The 20,195-nt window shown below is 52.3% G+C and overlaps 1 protein-coding gene and 1 long non-coding RNA gene across 7 annotated transcripts in view; one reads left to right on the top strand and one right to left on the bottom strand.

Moving 5' to 3' along the window:
• Positions 1–20,195, bottom strand: part of SEPTIN8 (septin 8) — a 42,171-nt gene that overhangs the window by 8,969 nt on the left and 13,007 nt on the right. For 4 of the 6 annotated variants that reach the window (XM_066977116.1, XM_066977115.1, XM_066977118.1 and 1 more), the window contains exons 2-9: positions 18,142–18,255; positions 16,266–16,461; positions 15,443–15,629; positions 9,628–9,789; positions 7,789–7,885; positions 7,253–7,421; positions 6,881–7,013; positions 5,946–6,136 (exon numbers count right to left, since the gene is read on the bottom strand). In XM_066977116.1, the coding sequence (XP_066833217.1) occupies positions 5,946–6,136; positions 6,881–7,013; positions 7,253–7,421; positions 7,789–7,885; positions 9,628–9,789; positions 15,443–15,629; positions 16,266–16,432 (1,106 nt within the window). In that variant the 5' untranslated portion in view covers positions 16,433–16,461; positions 18,142–18,255. Of the gene's footprint in view, positions 1–290; positions 3,253–5,945; positions 6,137–6,880; positions 7,014–7,252; positions 7,422–7,788; positions 7,886–9,627; positions 9,790–15,442; positions 15,630–16,265; positions 16,462–18,141; positions 18,256–20,195 lie in introns of those variants that run through there. The other 2 variants (XM_066977120.1, XM_066977117.1) reach the window with 2 other exon arrangements.
• LOC125181990 (uncharacterized) lies at positions 9,786–13,022 on the top strand. The gene is made up of 3 exons (XR_010824913.1): positions 9,786–11,085; positions 11,202–12,735; positions 12,829–13,022. It is a non-coding gene; the product is annotated as an uncharacterized lncRNA (long non-coding RNA).

Here is a 20,195-nt window from a genome sequence, read left to right as displayed (position 1 = left end):
TAATTCTCCCCTCTCGGTCACAAGATCCCACAAAGGAGAAGCACTAACAAGCTTAAAGGCAGCTTTTGCCTGAACAGCGATGGAGTTTGGATTAATGCCTTAGAATCTCTCCACAAATTACAGATGTCCTTTTCTGCATTTCGTATGATGTAGAAGTTAATTTTATTTTTGAGTGTTCCCAATATTCAGAAGATACACTGTGATCTGGGTAAGCTTTGCAACATTATGCATTGTTACTTCAACTAGGTAACACAGGAAATCCACTGCTAAATAAATGACACCACAAAAACTCAAAATACATGTGAGATTTAATAAAAGAAAAAAAAGTACAAAGTGAGTGGAAAGAACTGAAAGTCAAAAAAAACCCAACACATTCAGAATGACAAAGCAAACGGATGCAGCACGTCAGAAGCATGCTAAACCCGCACAGGCACATCCCCAGAGCTCTTCATACTTGCTCTGAGCTAAACACCCCTTCTGCACCCTGCGGGGAGCTCACCACAATCAGACACAAAGCCTGCAAAACTTAAAGCCCCTAAAAACACATTTTAAATTAGAAAGCAGACAATATACATGATGGTCAATGTTTAAATGACAAAAAACAAGACAATTTTTCCTATTAATACCAACCTGTTACAGATAAATGAATAACACAGCCGAAAGATGTGTAACTGAACAGCTTCAGTCACTTCTGAAAGGCTTTGCTTTCACTTCTAGCCTACAAGACGTAAATCTTCAGACTGGAGTGAGATTAGCATCACAATGTGTTTGTAGCTCATTAAATAAAAATAAGATACAGAACTACCCTATATACCACATATGTAAATCTTGTCTCAGTCAAGAAGGAAGAATCAAGTACTAGAGAATAAAAACTGAGTTCTGTTGGGAAGATTTTGATGTTGATTGCTCTGAAGAGTTGATTGACCCTGATGAAGTTGAGGTCGACAAATAACTACAAGAAATAGGTACGTCCAGCCCAAAGGAAAGTCAACGTATATATAATAATAATAATCATCATTAAAATATTGTTACATACATTCTGAATGTCTTCTTCAGAAAAACCTGGGAATTTCTCCACAATGCCCATGGGTTTGAAGGTTTATACTCTTTTATTGCTATCATCATTATTCTTATCTGTTATTCTAGGAAAAAAGAATTGATCTCTGTTGAGCCAGGGCAGAAAGAAGTCATTTGCATAGATCTTGTTGGCTGCAGCATGAGATCGGGACAAAAATATCGACTGGACAAGCAATGGTGAGGCAGCTGTTTGCATACGCACTAGTGTCAGTTGGAGCTTTATTCCAGCCTTCGGTAGCATCGGCCTCGAGAAGCAAATCAGTTAACCAACCAGCCCTGCTTACTCAGGCAATTAGTGCACCAGAGTTTCTCTCGTCAGTAAAAATCAAAATCATGCCCCTAATTTGCTACATGGTTGGATTTCAGTCAATCGTCAGCTAGAATTGTCTTCCTGTATGTAACAACGGGTTGCGTCCCTCGCACGCTTCCCTTAGAGAAAGGCCCGTTAGCCCTCTCAACATTTCAAAGTTACTCTTTAAAATATATCTAACTCAGAGGCACAGCCTTAACAATTACACGTTCAGCTTTCAGCAGACTCCTAGTAAGCGCGCGCAATTTCTCCTCTTTGAAGGCCTGTTCCCAAAGGTACCTGTGAAGTTTTCGGGAGGTTCTTTCACACAAGCATCAAGTAACGCTGGCATCATTTTCAGGACATCCATGGAAGAGGCCAATGTCCATGTGAAAACTTTTAATACCTGAGCATGTATTTAGGGAAAAAAAAAGCTGCTTTAATGGGATAAAGAAGCTAAAGAACCTCATCTTACGAGCCGGCAAGATGCTGCCTTCCAACAGACCTGCAAAGGCCCAGCTGCGAGGCCATGCCCCTCCACCTGCAAGGCAGGTAAGGAATTTGCTAACCGCTTAGCTTACAGACAAGTCTTTAAGAAAATAATAATAAGAGGAATCCTTTACCGTTAATAACCAAAAAATGCACACACTCACAACTAACACTTAGCCAGCCAGTGTTTTTTAAACTTTAAAGACGCTACGTGGGGGCTAATATAAAATATTTGTTTTCTTTTCGTCTGTTGTCTGATGGAATTGGTTCCAACTATTTTTCCATGACAACAGAGCTTGTCAGTCTCTATTCAGTTATTGTCCTGCTTTATTACAAAGTGGTTTGAGTGGAAAAAAATAATATTGATCTGAATTATTCCTCTAAGCTCAGTTACCCAGGAAAACAAGGCTGGGATTTCTATGCATGAGAGGGGGGTAAAAGGAAGCACCTCTAGGAGGAAGGGAGGTTATCAGCATAAATACGGTGCATAGGTCATGATCAGGGGATTCTCCTGATCAGGCACATGTCTATGGCTTTTTTTTTTTAAAAACGACCTAAAAGGAAAGATGACTGCTTAGTTTTTTATACAATGGTAAAATGTGCTGGTAAATGACAAGTGAAAAGCTGCACAAAGCCTGTAGTTCCACATCATACAACAACCACCTTAAGAAAAACCTTTCTATATAAAAGTTCTACTTTAGCAGTAAAGAAAATTCAAAACATTGTCCCATGAGTTTTATTAACCACTCTCTCTCTCTCTCTCTATATATATATATTATAAATGAAGAAAATATTTAGAGAAATTCAGAATTAAAATATATAATTATGGGATTACGGGTTGGTACTTGGACTAAGATTCCCAGGGCAGAAATTCTGAGCGCTGGGTTTCTCGCCCATTCTAAACGGACTCAAATCCAGATTTTGTTAGAAAAATAAACGTTTCAGCACTCTTCATACCACTTCTCACACCTATGCGTGTGCAGAGGAAGGTGTATGAGGGAGGAAGGGCTCAAGCAGTCACCTTAGCCAACACAAAAAATTAAAACTCTAGAAAGCAAGTACTTAGCTGCTGGGTAAGCTGAGTTCAGACACACAGTTACGGTCATTTTATGCACGGCTGCTCAGTCGCTAGGTTTAGAACCAAACACCTTGCTTCAGGGATTAGTCGTCTTTGTTTAAAAAATTTACATGGCAAAGTTACTTCCTTAAACCTACTGATAACTCTGCACAGATAACAGCAAGTCGTTACACTGCAACCACCGGAGATGCTCATTTTCTCTTTCACTTTGGTCCACGCACACAATGTTATGAGAAGGGTCACAAGGTGGGGAACTCAAGCAACTTAACACATGAAAGCACCAAGTCCACTCTTGGCCTGAAAGTCTGTGTGTGATTAACTGAAAGAAACAAAACATAAAAAAAAGCATGAATTAAAATTATGAAAATTAATCAAAACCAAAATGTAGCGAAATGTTTAAAAAAAAAAAAAAGAGAGAAGGCCAAACACTGCTGTGGCATCCGAGGGCTCGCAGAACAGAGCGAGCACTGACACGGCCACCACTGCACAAAGCGCGATCTGTTCGGCAGCTGCCCGCACAAAGCGTCGCAGCACAGACACCTTTTTTTCCCTCTCCGCACCTGCGATTCTTCCCTCTCCATTTTCCACTTATTAAAGCTACTCAAAACCCCATGTTAAAATATGACACGTAAGAGGTTCAACCAGCTCTCCTAACACCAAGACACGACGAAATCCCCCCCGAGACCCTTATCTTCATTCCCCCTCCCTCATTTCCATTCCTTGCACCGTGCCAACAGGGCACTGATGTACCGGAGGTGGCTGACGCCCCCCATGCTGCTGCCCGAGGACGGCCCCGCACCACCTCCGCTCACCCCAGAGCTCTGCAGCCCCACACCAGCCCCAGCACCACCAGCTCGGCTCCTGGCTCACCGAAGCCGCAGGCAGAGCCTGACCCGTGCTGCTCAGCCCCCATCCTGCTCAGCCCCCATCCTGCTCAGCCCCCATCCTGCTCAGCCCCCATCCTGCTCAGCCCCCATCCTGCTCAGCCCCCATCCTGCCTGCCGCAGCTCCCCAAGTCCCAGCTGTCCCCGAGGCTGATTTGGCTGAAACATCTCCCCTAAGCCAGCCGGCAGAGCTGCTTGCCGGGGAGCATGAGGACCCCATTACCGTGTGAGCTCCCCTGGGCTAACACCAAACTATCTCAGGTCTCCCCCAGACGAAGGGGGCTCCGGTTAGGTGGCTCACTGGCAAGGCAGGGCGCTGGGGGAGCAGCCTCGCCGTCAAGTTTTCATTTCAGAATTTCACTGCCCTGCTTGAGCGGAGACCTCCACGTGCCTCACTTGGAACCGGCTCACAGGGTCATTAAAAAAAAAAAAAAGAAGAAAGAAATAAAACCAATTCAAATTGCTTCCTCCCCGTACCGCGTTGGCTCTGCTCCCGCTGACAGCGCCGCCCCGCAGCCGCCTCCAGCAGGGCCCCGGCTCTGCACAGGGCCTCCCTGGGACGGGGCCGCCGCGGCGCACCCGACTGCACGGAAAAAGGGAGGGCTGGAAGCAGCGCCTGCAGGTGGGCTGCACCCCGCAGGAAGCCTATTTCTGGCGCAGCCGGCGGCAGCAGACAGGAAGCGGCCGCGTTTCCGCCCAGCATCCCGCCGGCATCGCCCGCGCCAGAACCAGCGCGGGTCTCGGGGCGCCTGCGGCCTTCAGAGGGTCCGGGCCCGGACGGCCCCACGCTCAGCACCGAGCTTGTCCGGGGGTTCAACTGGACTGAACCCCGCCGCCAGCAGAACGCTCTGCAAACTGCTCTGGCTCTGCGCGAGGTGGGGACTTGCCCTGAGCACGCTGCCAGGCCCGGAGGAGGGAACGCCGTGGTTTTGTTTTTAACCCCAACACATCGACACTCGGAGCAAATATGTTGAGTTACACACGCTGTTATCTCCCTTCGGAGGGAACAAATTACCAGCATGTCAGCACGCAGAACAAGCTCTGCCAGCACTGCAGCGCATGTCACAGGAGTGACAGCACGGGAGCTCATCAGCAACGTGGAGTCAGGCGCTGTGCTGCCAAGCGTAAGATCCCTGGGAGTAGTTAACACCCAGGCTCTCTCTTTTCATCATTAAAAGGCTCAGAAGGCATTGCCGTTTGCCTGGGCTGGATGTGACAGCATGCGATTCAGACACCAGAGCTCCTTCACGCAAGAGGAATTAATAAAAAGTGCTGGAACAACAGAATGACCACCTTGCACGGCAGCTTACCTCGTTTTGTTCCTTGAAGACTGGCTTGAATGTAAGCAGGATCACCACCACCAACCCTTTCTTTGTAAACTTGTTTGCCCCACTCCTGCTCTATCATTATACAGCCAGGCAGGGTATATAAATAATGCGCTCTCAGCTTTCTCCACACTCCTGCTGGCTTCAGCCATGTCAATTAACTTGCAGCAAGCTAAGATAAGAACTCTGCCTTCAGGGGAAAAGAGCTTTCTCAGTAATTCAGCGCGAGCAGAACTGTCTTGGAGCCCTGTCTCACACAGAGCCCTAACGAATTTCCAGTGCTGCTTCAGTCCAGGATGCTTTGTTTCCCTTTTTGCAGCTCGGCCTCTGAACACAAATGGCACTCTACAAGGAGGGCCCCAACCTTACAGATCTCAGCAAGGTGCTGCAGGATGGGGCACCACACCTGTAAGACATTAAACTGTCAACACTGTCCCCACTTCTCTCCCCTGGGGAGAAGATGCAGCTGATTTCTAGCCTGTACGTCTCTAGGGACGAGCCATTCCCATGACTGCCTGCACTGGCTGTCACAGAGGCGAAGCCAATCCTGCCAGACCCCAAACCTTTAGAGAATGGCCCCAAAGCAAGAAGCCCACCTGCAGCCAGCTGGGCATCCCCGGGGCAGGGCCTGGGCACAGCAGGCCCCTGCCGTCCCTTTGCTTTAGGCAGTCAGAAGGGTGAGAATTGGTGTTCCAAAATCCCCTTTTCCATTTGCCGCGTCAGTAATTGACAGAAAATTAGTCTGAACGCACACACAGCCTTCCCAGTGGCAGAGGAGAAAAGACCCAAGGTTGGTCACTTACTTTTTCTTGTCTTTGTCCTTCCTCAGCGGCTGCTGTGAGGTAGCCTGCAGGGACTGGGACTGCAAGGTTTCCACCGCTACTTTCCGCCTGTTGAAGGCATTCATCTCTTCCTCCAGCTCCCTCCTCTTCTCCTCCACCTTCCTTTTCTCCTCCTGGTGTATCCTTTTCAAGTGCTCAAACTTCTCGTGCAGCTGGCAGGAGACAAGCGCCCTGAGCGTCGCACCCAGCACCAGCGTCGGGCCGTCGCCCCCAGCCCCGCTCCCAGGAGCCGTCACCCCACGCCCCGCACAACTCCCCAGCACCACAGAGACCTGCCCAGCTGGCGGGGACGGGGCAGCCAGTGCCTCTCAACCGAAGACAAACTCGGCTCTGCCTGACCCCACACATCAAACAAGGAGAAAGAGCGAGGTCTGGATAAGGTCGCAGAGGATCCCAGCTCAGTTTGCAGCCGTGCCACAGGGCTGAGGACACTGCGGGCTCTCTCCTTCCTCACTCCTTTGAAAGTGGTCCCTTTATTTCCTCCCCAGTGGTGCCAGCTGCCCAGGGCCTCACACTGCCCCGTGGGACTCCTGCCCAGCTGCCCCATTTGCTCTGCTGTCCGGTGGTCCTCCAAGGGTTAAGCCTACCTGACCTAAATGCTCACCGAAACGTTCTGCACTGCCCTTCGCTCCCCAAACAGCAGCCCAGCCTCCTACACACCGCACAGACGGGGGAAGATTCCTGTTTCTGAGGCACCTAAACCAGTGAGGTTGTTTTGAAAACATTACTCAGCATCCCCTCCCCTAGGTGGGGGAAGGTGTGTGTGACTTTGTGCTTTGGCTCAGGAGGTCTGCTCAAAATCTGTAAGTGCTTTCCAGGATTCATACACTGCCGAGACCCAGATCCCATGGCTGACTGTATTTTGGGCTCCCTTTGCAGGTTTTTGGCACACCTACCTCTCTCTCCTTCTCCTTCAGCTCTGCCTCCGTCTCCTTGACTTTGTTAACAAACATTTGTCTCATTTCTTCCTCTTTCTTCTGGAGCTCACCCAAGAATTCTTTTCTTTTGGTCTCATATGTTTCTTGTAGGCTGGTAAGAAAGCAAATGAAATCCAGACTCTTCGGACACCAGTGACTTAGGGATGGGGAAAACGCGTGCCTGTCTGCCTTGCTTACAGACAAACAGGCAGGGAAGGGAACCCCAAAGTCAGCTGCAAAGCTCAAACCCGGTGCTAGCATTTTCCAGCCCAGCACTGCAGGTACCACGCACAGACCTCCCCTTTTCCTGGGGCTGCCAGTACCCGACTGTGGCTCTGCGCTGCTGCTCACCTGAAGGGCTGGCTGTCCGGATCCGTGTCCTTGAAGCCCATCTCCTCCAGTTTGCACCTCCTGTACAGCTCGTAGTGGCGGGTGTGAGTCTGCTCCCGGAGATCCTCCATGTTGACTCGAATCAGCATTTCTCGCAGCTTCACGAAGTCGCAGTGACTTTCATTCTCAACTGATTAGAGCAAGGCGAGAAGTCAGCAAAACGCACAAGAGGGAGAAGCACAACTGCACGTACAGCCTAACCCCACAGATTCCCCTCCCACACACCTCCACCTGTCACCCCACACAGGGTAACCAAGCTTTCGGGATGCAGGGACTCTTTTTGACCATGCCAGACCGGGTGGGAACTTCAGCAGAGCTCAGACAATGTATTTGAGATGCTGGCAGGAGCACAAAGGCTGGCCAGCCCACACGAGGCTGCAGGGGACACAGCTGCAGCTTTTAGCACAAGGCACCTTCACGCACAGGGAAGGGCAGAGCTGGAGGGCGCCAGCACGTGCCTGTGCACGTGGCAGGGAGCCCAGCTCCCGGCTCCTTACCTTGCACCACTCCCCACGGGTACTGCCGAGCTCTCACCAGCTTGTTCCCAACCTTCACCTCCTCCGTGCTGCCAACCACAGCAAAGGGCAGATGAGCCTGCAACAGAGCCAACGGCAGGGACTTAGCACGTGGGCTAACCTCTGGGAAATCGGCCTGACCACCCGAGTCCCTTCACCCAGGCACAGGATCTACTTCAGAAATCCTTCCAGTGAAGCCCTCAGTCTCCAGTATTCAGAGCCGTCTCCCCTCTGATCCGTGGCGTTACGGCAGAGAGCAGCATACGGCCATAGCGCAGCAGAGCAGCTTACCAGCAGCGCTGGCTGGACTGCACTAAACACGGAAATATTGTGGGAACACCATGCTCATTACTGCTCTTCCTCTCCCCATTTGTCAGGTTGTTCTTGTAGCTGCAGTCTCTCCACATGCCAAGAGCGGGGCACTTCCCGCCTCGCAGAAAGCACGGAGACGTCCGTAAACAGCCCTCGTCCCTTCCAGTGCCCACCCGCAGCCTGCTGGGCCACGTGCAGGATGCGGCGTGCTCGCTGCTCGCTGGGCTGCAAAGCACCAAGGACAGTACGGAAACGTGGCACCGGCCTCGCGGCAACATCCTCAGGGCCGCAGGGAGAGCCACGCAGCGGGCACGTTGCTCTGCCAGCACACCTGAGGCTCAGCACACTGCTCCCTCCCAAACTTGCAGCGCAGGCGCAAGTGTCTGAAATGCTTCTTCACCTGCAGAACCGCCCCCTGCCCTCCCCAGGCTCTGCCATCCTGCTGCAAGGCAACCTTCAATCGGGAACACGGGTTTTCGTCTTCAGGCTTCCTTCCCATCACCGCTCCTTTCCTCTGCAGGACGGCCCTGCTCCACCTCCAGCAGGACGAGGCCAGCAACAGCCCTCACCTTTAGGAGGGAACGGAGCTGGCAGGGAGGCAGCCAAACGTATTTTGATTGAGCAAAGAGAACACACAGCAACCATCGTTTTCATTTCTCTCCCCAGAACACCTAACTTGTACTCTAAAAGTACTGCCTCCTCCAAAGCTTTTAGCAGCCCATGAATTCAGCAAAAAAAGAACCATTATAGTGGCTGCGTAGACATCTAACTGACCTAACAATCAATTGAGTCTTGAAAGCTGGGGAGAAAAAAAAAAAGGATTGAAAGAAGAACCAAAGCATTTAAACCTGGAACACCTCTGCAGAAAAATATTCATCTTGATGAAAAAGCTACTTTTTATTTAAGCCAAAAAAAAAAACCAACAAAACACAGAAAAACACGAAAACGATGAAAACATTTCAACTGTTTCTATTCCAAAAGATAAACTCTGAGTTGGGAGTAAAGCCAAATTCCAAAACTTGAAATTCTTTTTCACGTTTCCACTGCATCTGAATTTGATTTTTGAATTTTAAGAAGGACGCACAATAGTCGCACAATTTTTCTTCTTTGCTTTAAATTGTGCTCTCTCTGCTTAGCTTCCCTAAGTGGAAGATTTAATGTAAATCTAACTGTAAATTGCTTATTCAAAGTCTCTCCCTCCTCAAATGATAAGTAGCCTAAAAGCAGATAAAAATGAATTTTGAAGAAAGTATTTTTTGAAAATCCAATAAAACAAATTTTAGGGTTGAGCTGAGTGTCTCCAGAGAGCCCACAGAGATTAAATAAGAGCCACATTTTAATTAATTTTGTATGCAATAGCCTTAGGCATCTGTCAGATCCAGAGCATAACTTCCAAACATATTTAGCATCTGGACAAACCCAATGAAACTTGCCTTTCAAATGTATTTTTGCGCAGCAATTTAATTTGTCACAACTTCTGGAAGCAATGCACTTGGCAGCGTTACTCACGTTCATCACCGAGTTGATCTCGGCAACTGCTTCGTCATCTGTGGGGAACTGGTAGATCTGCACACCGTTGCTGACCAGCTCGCTCATGATCTTTATCTTAAATTTGTGCAACTCGCTCTTGGAAATGGTGTCTGCTTTGGCGATGATCGGGATAATGTTCACCTACAGCAGAAGGAAGGAAAAAGAGCCAGGTGAAAACAGAGCCCAGCAAACAGAGCCCAGCAAACAGGTCTGCAGGGAGCTCAGCTGAGCACAGCTAGCCCAGGTCACGCCCCGGTGGCTGCTCTCCATCTCCTAAAGCCACCCAGGTGCCACGCTTTGCAGGCGAGCTGCCGCACGAGCCCAGCTGAACACTAGAGGGAAGAGTTTTCCAGGAGTGATTTGACTACAGGACTTCCAGATAAAGCGAAGACAAACAGCCTGCAACAAGCACGCAGCGAGCAGATCAAAGCCCCTGCTCTTGCCTCTGCATTTTGTTCCACGCTTCAGCGGAGACAGAGACATTTCAGCTGTCACATCTCGAGTTATCACCCATTCAGTTCTGGCTGTGCGAGGACGAAACGCTGCCGTGAGCCTACGTGAAACCTTCCCCTGTCTAAGCAGAAGGAGCACGGACTCCTCAGATGCTTTGCCAGCAGCTGCAGATCCCTCCCGAGGACCCCCCCGAGCCTCTCGGTGCGGACCCCAACTCACACGCTGCGTGGATTACAGCCCCCCTTGGGAAAGGTGCAGGGTGCCACACGGCAGGCAGGAGATGTGCCGTCAGGCTGCTGCCGCTCAGCTCTGGTTTCACACCAGCGGTCACCGGGCTCACCGCACCACAGCTTCATCAGCCCGGGTTTCACAAAGCCGCCTGCGAGCAGCGGGGTGGGGAGATCCCCCCCGGGCCGCGTCCCACATCCTTGCGCGCTGCGGAGCTACAGCGGGGCAGGATCTGCCACGGGAGCCTGTTAGATAACGCTGCTGCGCTCAGAGAAGCCAAGTGCGGCACTGCACCCCCTGCTTAAACAAACAGCAACAAAACTCGTCTGTCTGAGCAGCAGCCAGACGCGGAGCAGTAAAATTCAGGCATTCGGAGCAGCGAGAAGGCAGGCTGCTTTGCCACCTAACGCTTCCCCACAGCCCACGCTTTTTGTCCTGCCGAGCAGCAATTTGGAGCAGCCACTTGGTGCCCATAGAAATAAGCGACCCTTCCCTGCCCAGCTCAAGCTCTCTCTGCAGCTTGGGGGTTTTCCATGCCTCTCGCTTTTTCTCCCCCCTCCGGTTCAGCGCTCACTAAATACCGTGCGTTTACTTGCTCCAAAAGAGAGCTGCCCCATGTGCTCCTTGCCGCCGGCAGTATTCCCTGCCCACACCAGGTCTGCAAGCAGCAGCAGCTCTGCTCCTGACACCAGCGGGCGGCTGCCCCCCCGGCAGCTCGGTCCCAGCCACGTCCCCAGCTCAGCAGCACGACCTCAGGTACGACTTCGGGTACGGCTTCGGGATGCCGCGTGCCCCCCGCACCTCCTGCGTGAACCGAAACCTCGCTACTCACACGCTGAGAAGATAAAACTTGCGTTTTTTTTTTCCCCCAGCTACCGATCTGGCCTCGTTTGCCAAGGACCTGAAAACCACCGAACAAGGTCTGCCGGTCTCCCCGCACGCCTCAGCGGGTAGATGTCCTCATTACGGAGCCAGAAAGGGCCGTGACCACAGCAGGGTCTCGCTGACCTGCTAGCAGAGGCAGCCCGGACCCACGTCACACAGCAGGGTCAGCTCAGGGCTCACCCGGCCCCTGCTCAGCACCACCTGCATGGGGAAGGCACTGCCAGGGAGCTGCTGTGTGCAGGCTTCGCGCCCTGCAGCCCTTCCAGCTAGGCATGCTGACAAACGAGCACCAAGGGCGACAGATATCAGGGCATTTTCAGCTGGCCTAACACCCCCATTCCTCTTCCCAAAAGCAAAAAAAAATTAAAACGAAGTTGGGTTGGGTCCCTTTAACCACGTTCCTCTCACTTTGCAAAGGCAAGTCCATCAGGATGTGCTGCCACCGAGTTCAAAACCCAAAAGGGCTTTGGCAAGCTGTTGCATTTCCAGTAATCAATAGCCAACACCGAAACAAATGCCAACAATTAATTAGCGGCAAAAGATTCGCAGTAGGCTCTGGGTTTTTTTCAGCTAAATTTGTCCTGGATCATTCTGTCTTTTCCTGACACCTGACAAAATATGTGCAGCTGCTCTTAAATAAAGAGAGATACATCAGGACCTACCAGGAATGCAGCTACACTGACCATGCGACCTTGTTCCAACTCAATTCCAGCTTTCCCGGACTGCTGAGACCTCCAGGGCATTTAGGGGTACTTCTGTGCTTCCCTCTTCTTCCCTTGCAAGTTCCTTTGTTTTATGTATTTATTGTTATATATATAATTACTGTTTTTCTTCTGATTTCACGCATGTCTTGGGAATCCCCAAGCTGAAATCCCACAGTTAACAAGTGATACCTGGAACAACATTTAATTATCCTGCTGTTTTCCTTTCTCCAATTTTGAGCACTGACACCCAAAAAGCTGCCTAAGGCCAGACTGAGCTCATCCCTTTATAATAAGGGAAGAGGACTCAAAAGGACTGGGCAGAAGGTGCTCCATGGCACGCTGCGTTCGTGCCAAGCAAACCAAAATACAGCTAGCTAGAGGATGAAAGTCACCTCTCCTTTCCTTCTTGAACAGGCTTTAAAGAGCCAGTAAAAAGAAGTAATGCCAAAACCACGGGAGGTTTCTACCTCCACTTGTACTCCCACAGAATCTTTACCTTGGGTTGTAGGCAAAATCCCAGAACAACACCCTAATAGCTCACGGTGGAAGAGCGTTATTCTCCATTTAACAATCTAGTACCAAAATCATTAAATTAATTAGTGGATTGTCATCCAACTGAATCAGGCGCAGCGTCTGCACGAACGTCAGTCCACGTGCTGGCAATCTTGGCTGGAATTCACGGCCAGAGGAAGTCTGCGCTTCAGCCGAGATAGCGAGCTGCACGCGCACACCGAGCGCGCCTCCTCCCCGGCTCTCGCTGACCACAGAGCCGCTTCTCAGCTCCAAAAATAAAACCTACAAGAATGTGCCCAAATAAGTAAGTTGACAGAAAATAATTTTTCCTAATATAGTAAGGCCACATGCATTTCCACCCTGTGAAATAAAGCCGGGTTTTTCCCTATCTCCAAAGCGTTCCCAGATGCGAGTCCCGACGAAGACACCAGCCAGATGCCACCGCAGAAGCCACGCAGCAGAGGCACAAACCGGCCCGAGGCGCTGTCACTGGCTGCTGACCCACCTAGGATGTGTCAGCTCACGAAGGGCAAGCAATTAGCCACAGCTCGTGAGACCTCCAGGGACTGCAAACAGGGAGCCCCAGGATGCCCACAGTTACGCCATCACTTTCCAGGCAGGGATGTGTTTAAAAAAAAAATAAATCACCTTTTTGTCTGATACTGATGCAATTTTCTTTATATTATTTTCCCCCCTCCTTTTCCCGGATTAAGCCCAATGAGAAGCTAACCCCTGGCCAGCTCACACACGGTTTCTGTCCGGCAACCAGCCCCGCCAGCCACTTCCCATCTCCCCAGCACCAGCTCTGGCGGTGCCTCTGGCTCTCTGGGTGTAATTAAATACCCCCTGCAACAGCTGGCCCCGAGCTCAGCCAAACAAATTTTGTAGCACAGTACAAGAGAAGATTCTGTCTACAAAACAGCTTTACCCAGGAGGGATTTTGTAAATTCCATGCTTTAAGCAAGGTTCCCTGTAAACCCAGCACACCCCAGAGCCTGCCCCGCAGCTGACGCCCCACCACCCGTGTGCCAAAGGGAAGGTGCCGCTGAGCCAGGTCCCTGCACAGCCCTCCCGACCCAGCCCCAGACGCCGACCCCGCAGAGCGCGCAGCAAAGCCTCCCCCATGCTTTTTGCCTCCATGTTCCCCACTCTTCAGCTGTGGGACCGAGGCCAGCAGCCTCATAAAGCCTCCCAAGAAGAAAGCCGGGTCCAGGCGTGCCCACACCACGCAGACGTGTGGCAGCGTGCCCCAGCTGCACACACACGCTGGCCTCGCAGCACAGACGGTCCACGAATATTGGTAAGGGCACGGGCTGCCAGGCCCCGAACCTCCAGGAGTGCCTGGAAGCACACAAATCCTGGGGCGACACCGATGGAGAAATACAACAAAAAGCCCCGACGTGCACAAGGGATCAGTGGCTCTACCTGCCTGTTCGGTTTATTGTGCATCCTTGTGTGAGGCCAACCCACCACGAAATCCAGGAGGTTCTTACCGGGGTAGGGAGGGAGATGGGAGCAAACGGACAAAGCACCTTCAGGGACAGCTGTTTCAGTGGAAGTTTAGAAATATAAAAGCTTGTGTGTGCACAAAGTTCCCATCTCTGCGCAAGCACGAAGGATTTATTCTGGTACTACGCAAGGACCCCGTTAAAGCCTGCCACAGGGAGATGGGAGAAGTAGGGACTGCAGGAGGGAAGGAAGAGAGGAGCGTTGCGGGACCACCAGCACCAACGGGAATCGCGCAAAAACTTTCTTCCAAACATATTTCTGGGAACATGTCACGCTGGCACAACGCCAAGAGACAGAGTTTATTAAGGGAAAGTTTTCGGATTCCTGAAGCAGTCAGAACAACAGCCCCCGTGGTTACAAACAGGCCACTGGGATGGGAAGCCAGTGCCTACTCTGGAGTGGGGCCAAGGAAAAGTAGGCCAGCTGCCCCGGGAGGCGAGGGCAAGCAGCAGGGACCCTGCCACGGGGATCTCTTCCCACCAGGAAAGTCCAATAGAGCTGCACGTGGACAAGAGCCAGGGAAGAGCATGTTCCCTAGATACAATTCAGGGCATCCCCAGTTCCTGCAGGGTCCCGGCTGCCTCATCTGCCCTCCGTATGAGCTGATCGGCGTCTGCCATCTGAGAGGAACCACTGCGCTGCTAAGTGCTGCTCTTGAAGACAGGAAATTCTTGCTAAGATGGGAAGAGATGCTGCTGTCACCAGTGACCTTTGAAGCTTTCCTGCGGCTCCCTGGAAGTCAGCTAGAACAACCAGAACTGTGTCAGAAAGCTCCTGTGAGCTGCAGGAATACCAGTGGTTGGTTAAGTAACCCACTGCCCCCAGCCAGCACGCGTTTATGCACAAAGAAACGACCCCAGCTAGACCCTCTCACAACCCACTTCCAGGATGCTGCTGACCTTGAGTTTCTCTCCGCATTTACATTTCCGTAAGACATTGCGACCTAACGGATCATTTGGCACTTCCAGCAGTGTCACCTCACACACACGTGTGCCATCACGCACAGCTAATGCTTCTCCTCAGCCCGTGTCTCTGTACAGCCTCTGCCTCGGGAAGCTCACTGTCCGGCCGCTTCCAGCCCCTCTCCCCGAGGGAACGTCAGGGCAGCAGAGGTGGCTCTGCAGTTCCCATAACACAACTGTAGGAGCTGGAATGAATCCTTACCTGCACTCCTTTAAAGAGGAGTCGCCAACGATGCAGTTGATGGCTTTGATAAAAAAAATGAACTAATCTGGGTAAAGTTATGACAGTGACGGGCACTCCAGACTCCACACAGCTTGCTTGAAAACACTTTTTCACCTGCCATTTTTCAAGAAAGCCAGTGAGAAAACGAATGCAAGACTTCAGCAAACACCAGGCTAAGTTTTACCAAAGCCCTAAAAACTGCCTAACTAACGTGCAGGAAGGGTCCAGCACTCGAACAGAGCCTTCCAGATGACAATTAACATTGGCAGAAATACCACTGCTTCCAGAAATGGGCAGCGCAGCCTCCAGCTCGTTACCTTGCTATCCAGCTTCTTCATCGTCACCAGGTCCAAGGACTTGAGCGAGTGCCCGGTGGGAGTGATGAAGTACAGGCAGACGTGAATCCTCGTGTCGTGGTAGTTGAAGAGAGAACGGCGGATTTTCAGCTCTTCTTGCAAATAGTTTTCAAACTGCGTATCAATGTACTCAACGATCGGCCTGTAACTAAAACCATACCATTAGCAACCCAGATACTGGAGCTCACAATTAAGCAGCCTGAAGACTTAAGGAGTTCTCCTAGATACATCACTGACGCTGTTTAAAACAGCTGTGAGACTCCAATAATTTAGCTTTACAACAAGAAAAGTGGCACTTACACACAGACCAAAGGTTGCTGGAACCTCCCGAGGCTGCATTGCAAAGTCTAATGGCAGTGGAGCACGAAAAGACAACTACGTCCCCACATCAGACTCTGCACAGGTCTCAGGGCTGAGCCATCTGGCTGTAGCAACGCCAGATGACCATGGAGAGACCTTGGAGACCCAGAAATCCTCTACCTGGGGCCTGAACAAGATGTCTGTGTAATTAAACAAGACAGAGCCAGAGCCACCAGCAACGGCCAGAACAGATAATTCCCAGCCGCGTGCTGAGGACAGCTTGTTAACTGCTCACACTCCTGGAATACACTGTTCTCTGCTGGCAACACCTCCTCTGACCTCCCCCGTCTCTCTGGCTCCTCACCCAGCTCGCTCCGCACCCAGTCCCCAGAGCCAGAGGCACTGCAGGGAGCTGCCACGTTAACAGAAACGCAGACACCTCCCCTGCTGCCCAGAAACGCCGAGCAGATGGCACGAGACCTGCCTTTCGTCTTTATTTATCTGGTCCCCGAATCCAACCGCATCCACGATGGTTAGTTTCAGGTGGACGTTGCTCTCCTGCAGGTCGTAGGTCCGCGGCCGCAAGCGAACCGCGCTCTCGTAGTGACTGGCTTCCTCCGTCTCGAACGTGGTGTTGAAAAGAGTATTCATCAGTGTGGACTTGCCAATGCCCGTCTCACCTAGAGAGAAGAATTTGTCAGGTCTCAGGTAGTTCGAGGAGGATTAATTACAGAGCAGAACCAAGTTACGCTGTGAAAGGTTACCGCAACCTGCTGGTGAGCAGACACAACTGTCCAAAGGTAACTGCAGCCTCGAAGGCCTCCCGTCCTTAACGCACAGCTAACACTTCGGTCTCATCTCCCCACTGAGGACCAGGAGCAAACTAAAACAGTGTTGCCCCTCCATCCGTGCTGACTTTGCATCAGAGGAGCTGTGGAGCACAGCTCTGGTAGAGTTTGGAGTCTTTGAGGGAGACTGCCTGCAGCTCGGCTGCTCCTGCTGCCAGGGACTCCCTGGCTCCGGGCTGGCTGTCCCAGCCACAGCGACAGCCCCAGGTGGCTGCAGGTCAGTGCCAAGCGATGGGTGTCCGCTGTGCCGTGGACGGGACAGGCAAGTCCATCAGTGAGGTTTCCTCTCGCTCCTTTCTGTGAGATTTCAGGCTTCTTCACTGCTCTCTCTACGCTTTAGCTAACCGTTAAAGTCCCCTGGGGACGCGTACATCTGGGGAGAGGTGGCCCCTATCAGGAGGGAACCCGGGTGCCTATTTCTGGGCAGAGACACAGGCAGGCAGCTCTGGACCTGGAAGGACCGCTTGCTATCAGACAGAAAATCTCTTTTCACAGCAGAAAAAAAAAATTGGATAAAGATTTCATGATTTCACTGTGCAGCTGAACTTTGGTCTGCCTGGAAGCCTTAGAGCAGCCTGTCCTTCTTCCACACCCCTAATCCCGTGGTCCAACATGTACAGCTGATGTGTCAAAGGACTAAAGCCCGTCCTGCTGTAACCCTTTCCCCCTCCATCCACACAGCAGCTACACCAAAGTCAGCTCTGCAGCTCTTACTCTGCCCTCTGAGCACGGCTTTGCCTTTAGCTAGTGGGGCTGAGACTGTCTCCACCATTCTGCCAGGGTGAAATCTGGGCCCGTCAACAATAAAGTTTAGAGACAGCGTGGATCAGGGCACCAGGGGAAAAAGCATGCTGCACATTCTAAAAAAAGGCAGAGGTGCACGTTCCCACTGATCTTAGCGCACAGCCTGGCATGCCCACACACAGAAGCAGCCCTTTCCGGTGGGCAGCTGGATAAAGAAACAACAGGGAGCAGCCAGTGGAAGTTTTCTTCATTTTGAGCTCAAAGCAAGCTCCGCACAGCGCTCAGTGAGCTGCTGAGATCTGCCTCGGTGCCTGCAAGCTGTCCAGGACAGTCCTGCAGCCATGTCACAGGCAGCGCGCCTGTTCTGCGACACCTGCGCAGCACCGACTGAACATCACCACGCGCCGTCTTCCCTTAGCAGATCAACACCTCACCATCTCCAGGAGCTCTTCTGGTCTGACCCACAAGGCTCAGCCGCTCGGTTCCCTCGCCCTTCACCAGGCTGAGAGCCACATCCATTGCACCTCCCTGCCTCTTTTCGTGCCTGCGCTGGCAGCTCCGCTGCAGTGCAGAGCTGGCCAGTCCTCCACACGCTTGCTTCCTTCCCCTTTCCCTAGCTGAAGGCAGAAAGTCGATATTAAAGCCTTTCCCCAAACTCTCCCTAAGTTTAAGTCACTACTGAGGCTGTGTCCCAGCAGGGCTCCTAAAACACGGCCCCAGCCTCACGGGGCCACCAGCTGAGCCCTGTCTCTGCAGGACTGTGCTCACCCACGCAGAGGATGTTGAAGCTGAAGCCCTGTGTGACGGACTTGCTGACCAGCTGATCCGGGAGACTGTCGAAGCCGACATGGCCCCCAGGGAAAGGTTCCTCTTCTCTTCATTCTGGCAGGGAGAAAAAGACAGATTAGCAGAGCTGCAGTGACAAAGACAGTCAGGGACCCAGGAAGAAGCACCAAGGCCAAGGAAGAGCCACCCGCCCTCCTGGGGCACCAAAGAGGCACCGCACAGACCCCAGCGCTGCCCACAGCACCCTGTGCTTTGCCACGCTTCATCTCGAGCTCTCTGACAGCCACCAACAAAAGCAAGGGGAGGGAAGAGCACTGCTCTTAATGGGGAATTGCCTCCGAGAGAAAGAGCCACGCTACCGGGCTACAAAGCAAAGCAAATATTAGCACGAGTCCCAGCTCCATGCGGCTGGGGGAGGTTAACGGGGGAAATCCCACCACTGCGTGCTTTATCGCTCACTGCTCCCCCTCCTCCTCGCCTTTTATTTTATTTTAAGCTCTGCAGCACGGAATTCAGCGAGCCCGGCTCTGCATTTCCCCTGACTCCCCGATCCTTTTTCCTTCGCTGCTGCCATGAGCAGCGTGGCTTTGTTTGCTCACGCTCCCAGGAGCGCTGGGCGGGCGGGCAGGACGAGGAACCCTCTCGCTTTGCCATCTGTGACCGCAGAGTTTTCCACTGCTTCTCTGCTGTTCCTGTTCCTGCCTCCCCCACACGCACTTTGCCTCTCCTTCTGTCTCCTCCCTCCCCCAGAGGGGGACGAAGCCGATCACCTGCACAGAAAGCCTGGCTTCGAAGCAAACACGGTCAATGCCCAGCGAAACCAGGCAGAGGTGGCCCACCACGCGCACAGAAGTACCGAAGAGCTACACGGGTTCTGCAGTCAACGTCACTCCAACGTACTGCCCAAAAAGCCCCAAACAACCACCACCAACCAAAAAACCCCAAGCAAACAACAGAAAGCCGTCAAACAGAAGGCGAAGGCTAACACGGAACGCAGCCGCGGTGCCGCAGGCTGCCACCGCTGCGGGCAGGAGGGCAGGCACCACCGCGGCTCAGGCTGCTCTCAGCTCACGTTTGTTTCACCAGGAACCAAATTCGTTCCCGGGGCTTCGCCGGGACGGTTTCGGGGGAAGCCCCAGCCACAACCACCCCGCAGAAGGGCCTTAACCACCCGCAGACAGGGAAGGATGGGGACGGAAGACGTGTCTGTCCTTTGCTCGGCTCAAGTTCTTCCGTCTGTCCGCCAAACCCAGCCTCGATGTCCCAGCCCCGGAGCGTGAGGCTGCAGAGCTCGTCCCGAGGAGAGCCCCGGCTGGCTGGCGGACTTCAAATTAATTCAAGAAGAAAGCAGAAGTGACCTAATAAGCAATGTGCATCTCCCCGGGTCTGCGACGAGATTCCCAAATAAACCAGGAACCTTTCAACTGCATCTCCAGTCAAAGCCTCCTTTATCTCTCGGTTTCGTAAAATAAGCTGTTTAGATCACAAGAACCACTTGTGAACAGCCGAAGCAGCTCCCGCGCCTGACACACAAACCTTCTGGCTTCCCGCTTCGTTTGTTACCGGCTTTCAGACGGTTTTAGCCCAGCTCTCTCCCTCGGGACTCCCTGGACAGCCACCGCCGGGCCGCGGGCGGCCTCCCGCGAGCGGTGCCGCACCACCCCGGCAGGATCGATGCGCTCACCAACTGCGCGGAAACGGCAATCGTTTAAAGGCTTCCTGCGGGAGAGAACGTCTCACTTGAGGTTTCGAGGTGGCCAAGCCTTCAGGCAAACGCTAAGTGAATTGAGAAGGGCTCCGCAGGCCCAGGAACCTCCAAGTTGTGCCGTTCAGCTCCCAGCACGCGACGCTACGGGCTGACAGCTCCGCGGGGACTGGGCCCAGCCGCAGGAAGGGCAACACGGGCAAGTGTCTGCTGGGAGAGGGACTGGAGACTTCTTTTTATTTTTTTTTTTCCCCTTCCTAAGGGGACCGGCTCAAGGCACAGGCAGCTCAGCAGGCTCCTCGGGGCACCCAGCTCATTCCCTCGGCTCCCG

This window comes from Anser cygnoides, chromosome 14 (genome assembly GCF_040182565.1).
Source record: "Anser cygnoides isolate HZ-2024a breed goose chromosome 14, Taihu_goose_T2T_genome, whole genome shotgun sequence".
Lineage (NCBI taxonomy): Eukaryota > Metazoa > Chordata > Aves > Anseriformes > Anatidae > Anser > Anser cygnoides.
Note: the sequence above shows the minus strand (reverse complement) of the source record. Positions and strands in the feature narration are given on the sequence as shown.